This window comes from Oryzias latipes, chromosome 3 (assembly GCF_002234675.1).
Source record: "Oryzias latipes chromosome 3, ASM223467v1".
Classification (NCBI taxonomy): domain Eukaryota; kingdom Metazoa; phylum Chordata; class Actinopteri; order Beloniformes; family Adrianichthyidae; genus Oryzias; species Oryzias latipes.
Genome location: NC_019861.2, coordinates 27159604 through 27168472, shown reverse-complemented (window position 1 = coordinate 27168472; position 8869 = coordinate 27159604). Strand labels below are relative to the sequence as shown.

The following is an 8869-nucleotide window of genomic DNA, read 5'->3' as shown; positions in this document are numbered from 1 at the left end:
CTTAAACTTGAACTCATTCACGAACAGTTGAAGGCCAGTACCTATCAAGTCACACTAAAACCTCTTACCAGATTTTTTTCCTCTGTGTACCACAGACAATCAATTGGAGGTCAGAAAGCACAACCAGAATTAAGGTGCACCAGATTATAAGGCAGATTGTCTATTTTTGAATACATTCCAGAATTTTAAGTGTACTTTGTGATTCAGAAATATAGTTAGGGTGACTTAAGTATCTCTAATTTATTTTTGGTTAGTTGGATTAACACATTTCTGGCTGAGATGCACTACAAATGATAATGATTGTTTTTTTTTTTTTTTAAATAACTGCTGACATTACACCATACTACTACATTTGCTGCAGTGACATACTATATGACACAGGGTGTCTTATTTTGAAAGGAAGTCATCTGGAACCTCTGTCAAAAGTTATAAACTATTTCAGATTTAGAAAAAAAAAAGGCTATTATCTCTTTATATTTATGTTTATTTACAACATAAAAAAATAGCTCATTTATATTAATCATAATAGTAACAACAATCTACATCGACTCTGTCTTATATTTCTAGAGGGTGAGGACTTTAGCTTTGATTTCCTTAAAATATTGACCAAAATTGATATATAAAATCTTACAGAGTAAAACCTTTAATGCTGTTGAGGACCTTTTCGGTGCTCTTGTGGACATGTAAAATAAATAGACAATCAGTCTGAAAATGATATTTATTCAACCTTATGGTGGGTATCAGCATCAACTCACACGTTAAGCAATGGCTCTTAAAGAGCTATTGATGCAATCATGAGGTTTTCCTAAATGACCGATTCTGTCAAAACCTTGGAGTAGAAAACCTGATGTGATGTCACTGAATTGTCTTAATGTTGTTTAAACCACAAATGTAAACGTTCTTTACAGTTTCGTTACCACAGAGTTTTACTCCCAGTTTTCAGGGCTACTTCAATGTTTGTTTTCCACACAGTCTGCCTTTGCAGGTTGAACACACCTGATCTAGATAAGAAACTGCAAGTAGGGCAAGGGTAACTAGAAAACAAGCAGGAGGGTGTCTATCCTGGACTGCCCCTGGACAATGGACACCCTTGTACTATTAGATAGATGTAGAAGTCTAGAAATTGAAATTGGTTTATTTCAGGCTATCAAAACATAAATAAAACTAAAGAGGACATATATATAAACATGCACACGTCCACATAAACGTGTAAATAATCAAATTATAATAACTCTTAATTCTAGACATTTTATCTCGTATGCATACAGTACATGACATACTTAATCCATTAAATATTAGTTTGTCTTGGTTGCATAAAAAAGTCAACGTGCTGTTAGAAAAGCCTGGGTTTTGTGATCACACGTGGCTCGCCAGCTGATCGCGATCGGCTTCGTGTTACGAAACACGAAGTCGCCATCATCGGGAGCGCGCAGGACAGCCCGAGCGGGAACGCGCGTGGTGTCTCCTCCGCATCTGACGTAGTAGGAGGTTTTGTGCGGGAGCGATCTCTCAACTGGAGCCAGTCGAAGCCGCAGAATTCGAGGATCACTTGTCCTGCTGAGGATCGATTGCGAGGTCGGCGTCACGGTTGGGTAAAAAATGTCAGGGGATAAGGTGAAAGCACGGACCCCAGAGGAGGCGCCGGCGGACGGAACGGTAATCGCAGTTTTAGCGAGACCCCCCTCCCTCTTTCTCTGACTTTTAACAGTTTAAGGAGCCTGTTAACGTTAGCCTCTTCACCTCTTTATTGTTGTACAAGCGCACAAACAACAGTGACTGGTCTTCTAACTTAACGTTTTCCTTTAAACTCTTCAAAAAATATAATAATCAGGAGCTAATGGTTGTGTCATTCTGAATGTTTTGTTTGAATTTAAGCCGTTAGCAACTGCTAGCTGCTAACTGGGAAGCAGCTAAGGCTGCATATTTGGTGCCGCCTGATTCTGTTGAGCAACAACTACTGCAAACGGAAATATTCCACTCGATACCCCTGAACATGTTATATTTTACGTTTAAATTGTTAGTTAGTAGTTATTAAAGTTAATTTAATTGGTTTTTATTCGAAAAAATGACGTTTGTTCATGTGAAATAAAGAGGGGGAAGATTAAGCTAGCTAAAATTTGCTCGAATTATCTTCGTTAGTTGCTAACCGACACACGTCTGTGTTTGTATAAACATGACTTTAACTTTAGGGTGTGAAGCACAAAGAGCATGGCTATTTTAAAAATGTCTTGCTTCAGTAAATAGTCTTAAAGTTGGTTAATTTTATTGTATGTATTAACTTGGCTTAGGATGGGATGGTGGAAATATATTTCAACAACAAATGATCACGACAATATATTCTAAAATACTTGTATAGCAAGACATCTTAGAAGCATTTTAATATTGCACAACGGAAATGTTGTTTTTTTTAAATAAAACTGAAAAAAGGCAAACTTTTTGAAAAGTATATACCAGGAAACCTGACACAACCGATTTATCACCAGTTTTACTAAATACTTATAAATATATCTCTCCACTGGTTCTTAGCAAAAGCAAAATTCCTGTCATAGATTTAGTGTTTTTTATATACTGTGATTTGCCCCAGAAGAAAGACGAACACAATGGGTCATATTTACTAAAGGTCTGCTGGCTCAAAAACTTCTGCAAACCGGGATGCTGGCTCAAAAACTTGTGTTAAATGCACCAAAGTCTGCATTCTGGCTTAATGTGCTTTTTCTCTGTCCTCATCAAGATCTGTCCCAGTCTGTTCATGTTCCTTTTGTCTTTTTAAACGGTTGTACTTTACACCCTGTGACAAATATTGGTGATTTTGTTCTGAAATTTGACCTTTGTTCCAAATATCTCTTTTTGTGTTTACCTTCTTCCTTTCAGCCAGTGTTAAAATTTAAAGCCCTGCTTCCTCACATCACGTTTATTTAACCATTGCAATACTCATACTATAACGGTAACATACAAATCTTTACTATTGCTAAGTCCAAAACCCATCAACTGAAATGTAGATTGTCTGTTGGGTCAGGAAAGGAATCTGGTGTAAATATTTCTGCCAAACCACCTGTGCAAATGAGTCACTGGTGATCAGCTGTGGCGACCCCTGAAAGGGTTTGCAGAAAGACTTAGTACCATAAACATGAGGTAGCTGCACCGTCGAAACAAAATAACAGGTCAGCTCTTCAATCTGACATCCAATGACTGCTTGTTTTTATAGTTGCAGGACAGAAGGATCTTTTTATGAACTTTGTGGTTTTAAGTTGAACACATTTTGCCGTATTTGTCCAGGAGATGTCTGTCTGCTGCAGGCCTGTAGGTGACTGTAGCTTTTTTTTCACCTTAGTTTATTCTTATTTATCAGAATGTTTTCTTCTGTTATTTAGGAGGTGCAAGAAACGATAAACGTTAGTCTGGAGAAAGCAGAGGAGGCAAAACTGAAGGCCAGATACCCAAATTTAGGACATAAACCTGATATGCTTCGCAAACGCTTGCAGAAAGGGGTGAGTTGTAACTTGTTTCTTTTAGCAAAATTCATTGGAGTTTGCTCATTTAAACTGACTTCATTTGCAGTTTATCTTTGGTTCTTTATGTATTAAATAATCCTAACCGTGTATTGGATGCTTTTTTTTGTTTTTGTCCACTCAATTAAAACATGATTAGTAAAACATTTGTATGGAAACATTTATCAGCATATGCCATTTTGTGACTACAGCCAAAGGTATATATCTGCAGCTCATTTAAATTATGACACAACCATTTTAACCTATGGTGTTCTCAGCTGTCAAATATGTCTGGATGTAAATATAAATTAAATTTTACTTTAAAACATGTAATCTGCAATTCAAATAAAACATACTTTTTTGAGATGCATATTTTTATTATTTTCAATTTAACAATTCTCATTTTAGAAATTGAACTTCCAATTTTTTTCAGTTTAATCCCTTTTGAATTGAATACAGCTTTTCATAAGCTGACAAAATAGATCTTTTTCAAAAAGAAGAATGAATTAAAATGTAATAGAATTATGAACTTTCCAGGTTAAATCTGTTCTTACAGAGGAGCACAGTCCTGATAAGTACCTATACCCATATTTGCAATGTAAAATGTCTTTTTCTCTTTGCAGCAAAAATATTTTGATTCTGGAGACTACAACATGGCCAAAGCAAATAACAAGAACAAACAGTTGCCGACTGCTGCTGCGCCAGAAAAGAGCGAGATCACAGGGGACCACATCCCCACCCCCCAGGACTTGCCCCCAAGGAAACCCCCTCTAGTGGCCAGTAAACTGGCAGGCTAATCCACATCCAGCCTCAGACACATAACTCACTCCAGTCAAGCCCCAGAGCTATTACATTACCTCTTCTGTTCCACGGGCTTTTCTTTCCACACCCGTCCCGACCCCTCTCACCCAAAACTCCCGCTGACCTGCTTTAGACCCAGTATGGCCGCCTCAAACAAATCCCTTCAAAATGAATTTGACCTGCCTTATTCCTTTATTTTTCTTCCTAAAATCCACTGGATTACAGTGTGAGGGAATGAATAGCATGTAGGAAGGACGAGCAGCAGAAGCCACAGCCGTCGCATTTGGAGAACTTTAGCATGATGCTCAGGACCCGTTAGCGTGAAGTTATGTTTGCAAATAGATTTATATTTGTATGTTGTTCACAGGAGCACGTATTAGCTTTTAAGAATGTTTTACAGTCTAATCTAGTTTTGTTTTACGCCTTTTTTTCCCCTGAATGTCAATATACCTAAGGGACAGTAAATGTCCACCCAGAAGACTGACACTGGAAAGCTGAACCAAACTGCATGAACCGTCATGCTCAAGGGGAGGCTGGAGGGGGGGGTCCATATGTGACTATGGATACGTTTCTGTTAGTGAGGGGGGGGGACCAGATTTTAAGTCCTGTTTGCTGTTAGAGCGTAAACCTATAAAAACATTCACGATGAACAAGTTTTGACTTTTAAAAAGATTGTGTTATATGACGTTGAAGTAGTTCCACCCTGAGATTCTCTACATCTCTCGTGCTTTTAAAGGGTCCTTACTGGTTTGGGAATCGTAGCACTGCATCCATACGATCTCTGCATGTATATGATCGCGCTGCTGTCACAATGTGCCATTTTGTTTTGTAAATAAACTAGTTTTGCACAAATACTTCATTTTTGTTCCGAGTGTGTGAATTTGTTCATCTTGAAAGATGTATTTTCAGGTGTTTTAAAAAGGTCAACAGCATGAAGAAGAATAAACAAACTTTATTTTTATAGTACATTGGTTACAGGCAACCAATGTTATTTATAGTAAGATCCAGGAAATTTAGAACTGCAGAAAAATATTTTGGGCAATGCATAAAATGATTTTATTTAAGAAAATGGGGGGAGGGGTGTGTTGTGCACTGCATCTACAGTACACCGCATAAATAAAAACACCCCTTTAAAAAGTACTAATTTAATCAGTAGCTCAAAGAAAAAAAACATTTCCAAACTTTCCACAAGGTGCAGTTTTATTAAATACTTTTTTAACTCCATAACATGAAAGTAAGGTTAATGATCTAACTTAAATCACATCTCCAGCTTGACTTAAATTGGTTGAAGCTAACATGAATACATGCTGCAACAAAGTCTACTACATGTAGTATTTTGTATGAGCACCGTGATTATTAAGGACAGGACCAAGTCTTCACTTTTGCTGTAGTATTTTGACGGATGATACTGTAAAACTTTGCTGATCTTCTTGTGGCCCTCACATCTTTTTGTGCAAAGAACTGATGTCCTTTCTCAGATTTTCTGACATTTCTTTTGCACTGGGAGCCATTGCTGACTGCATGAAATGGGAAGGGCTGTTCTTTGGTAAGAAATGCCCTTTTCTAGTCACCTGTGTGGTGGACACCTCTGAAAGGAATCAGTAGATTCACCTGTGGTCAAATGGCTGTTAATTAGAATTTTGCAGTTTTAAGTTTAAGACTATGACTGGGGAGTAATTAATTAATTTTTTCGGGAAAAAAAACTTTTTTGTGTGTGCAAATTAACATATCTTGTTTGCAATCAATGGCCCACCTTTGTAGGTATAGTTTGTAGTATAGTATTTCACAAAAAATGTTGATTCTAAAATGAGACTAAAGGTTTTATGACAAATGTAGTGGGGTGTACTCATTTATGTTGATAGGACTGTACATAGCTAAGGGAAATGAGACAAACGGATTTGAAGATGAACGAATGAATGATCAAACCAAACACATTTTGAAGGTTTTGAAGAAGACAATGGCCACCAGGGGGCGCAGGTTCTCCAAAGCAGCAGCGGCAGCCTCTGCGCTGCTCTACCATCTCCTCCATCCTCATACCCAGAATGCAAAGTGAGACGCCGAATCTCAGTAGCCCGGAGTCTTTCTGGTTATCATGGCGATAAGGGACGCGTCTTCTCCTTGAACCCTCGCGGTCACGAAGGATCTCTTTCTCTCCACTTGATGAAAACACACGCCGCGTGCCGCGCGCGCGGAGTGTGAACCTGCCGGAGTTTTAGCCCGGATTGGAGGAAGGACATAGCGAGGGAGCGTCATGGCAGCGTCGGAGCTGTACACAAAGGTAAAACAAGTGCAGCTTTTTAAGTGGATGTAGCACCGTCCACGCTAGTGCTACACAAATATGACCCGCTGTTGTTGCTAATAATTCATATTTTCAACTGTCATTGTCTTTTTATAAACGAACAACTGCAAATTCGCTTCAAAGCAAACGATGTTTTGTCATCTTTTTTTAAGTTGGCGTTTAAAAAATACAATAAAATAAATTGAGTCTTTTTGACCGAAAGCGCTAGTTTGGCTGTTGAAAAGTAAGGCTAATATTATTAGCTAAAAACGGTTATGGTATCACTATATTGGAAGGGGAAAGCAAGAGGGTCGTAAAGAAATGCAGTCTTCGAGTCAGGTTCATCTTAAAAGCTAAAATCACATTTCAGACATAAAACGAAGCGTTTTCGTCACGTTTTTAAATGGATTTTTGGCGTCACGTTTGGGTTCGTAGCCAACGGAAAGCTAGAGACCTGGATGATGATGATGCAAAGGCGGTGCCGTCCATCATGGAGGCTCCGGTTTTTCCTCTTTATCCCCTCCATGTTTGGACTGCTTTTAGAACCCCAGTGTCGATATCATTTTTTTTAATCGTGTGCTTATGCCCCAACGTTTTCTTGCACGCGGGTCCAGATGAGAAAAGCTGGGTGGGTATCGCCATAATACTGCGATGCACCCAGCATCCGGAGAGCTTTGCATCCTCCTCGCTCTCAGCCAGGAGGGTGTTTGGATGGAAAGGGGCCCCTCCCTCCCTCCCTCCCTCCCTCCACCCGGATTCCTTGGTGCAGCTCTGTGATGCAAAATGCTCCATAAGGAGAATATGACTCTAGTGCCGAGGAGGCCAGTTATAAACTCACAAGGTCACTGTGACGCTGTTGTCTGACAGTGACTGCAAATGTGAGGCGGGGATGAATGTTGTGCCTGCATGTGAGGCCCACAGATGTGTCACCCATCCCCCTGCTTTGACAGCTGGCCCGTTTTACTGGAATAATGAGGATGGAGGAGACAAAACGGGACGACCGCTAAACGTGATGTCCTCACATCAATCTATTCAACATTTTCAAACATGTGAGGCGTCATGCTTTCAGTCCCTGCTGTCTTAACGAGCTTTTATTAACAGTCGAAGACATTTTGCAATCTCCCATCTGTCTCCCTGAGATGATTTTTGTTTGTTTGTTTTAAGGACAATCTAACATCACAAAACCCTCCAAACCCCCTAACTAACGAATAAAATCCTTGACCTGGTTAATTCAGCCAGAGTAACGTCAAAAGTTTAGGTGTGGCTTGCTTTCGATTTCTCAGATTTGCAATTTCATACGGTGGCCCTGAAGGACAAATCCCACTAACAAATCAGTCAATGCAAAAACCTATTAAAGATCACAACGACAATTAAAAAAGTAAGACAAATAACAGCAAAACAACATTGCAGTTTTGAAATCAAAGAAAAATTCCAGAAGCTAAAAGAAAAGTACAAAAATGTAAACAAAGTAGATATTGCACTTTTGGAAAACATTAATTTTCAGAAGGAAATGGTAAAAACAAAGCTCAATAAGACATGGGAAAAGGTCGGTACTAAGGGTCATTGCTGATTGGATGATGAAGTTTGAGTCTTGCCTTGTGAGTTTTTTTTCTTATACTAATAAAAGTTTACAGAGCAAATCTAGCATCGCTTTGGGCCAAAAAACTTTTGTTTGAAATGATGAAATGTCCCATAGTTTGTCCATCATTTCAACCAAAGGGTTTTTTGGCATGAAACAATATTGAATATGCACATCATAAAACTTTTATTAGTATGCAGATATTAAACACACATTTAAAAATCCTTAAATCCTAAAATCAAACGTCATCACACAATCATCAATGACCCATAGTACCTACTTTTTCCAGACTATTCTTCTGTTTCATTTTTTCAACATTTCATTTCGATTTCTGGAAATTACTTTTGTTTTATAAAAAAATTATTTATTTATTTTTTGGAATTGTGTTTTGGTTTCTGGAATTTTGTCTTGATTTTTAAAATGCAATGTTTTTTTTTATGTTTTGCTTTTTTAATTGTGATCTTTGAATATATTTTTGCATTGAATGATTTGGGATTTGATGTTGGTGGGATTTGCACTTAAGACCCTTCGTCATCTCATACCCTTTCAAATGATTATCCGTCTAGAAGTGACGCGACGTAGTTTTTCTGTGATATTCCTATATTGAAATTCTTCCATCACTATATTCTAGTTGGTTTTTCTCACACACAAAAAACGCCACAGGAGTTTGCAAAAGAGTCACTTTTTTAAACAAACTGAAAAGGTAAATATCTGACAGATTCC

The 8869-nt window shown here is 38.3% G+C and overlaps 2 protein-coding genes across 2 annotated transcripts in view; both read left to right on the top strand.

Annotated features, from left to right (window-relative positions):
* The first annotated feature begins 1429 nt into the window (after nt 1-1429).
* On the top strand, nt 1430-5148 carry LOC101168529 (cAMP-regulated phosphoprotein 19). Its single transcript, XM_004067292.4, has 3 exons — nt 1430-1656; nt 3372-3488; nt 4112-5148. Exons 1-3 carry the CDS (start codon nt 1600-1602, stop codon nt 4283-4285), a joined length of 348 nt encoding a protein of 115 aa, XP_004067340.1. The 5' UTR covers nt 1430-1599; the 3' UTR covers nt 4286-5148.
* A 1143-nt stretch (nt 5149-6291) lies between these two features.
* Nucleotides 6292-8869, top strand: part of myo5a (myosin VA) — a 53388-nt gene continuing 50810 nt past the window's right edge. Inside the window, exon 1 of the mRNA XM_023953603.1 lies at nt 6292-6567. Coding sequence (XP_023809371.1) covers nt 6541-6567 — 27 coding nt within the window. The 5' untranslated portion in view covers nt 6292-6540. The remainder of the gene's footprint in view (nt 6568-8869) is intronic.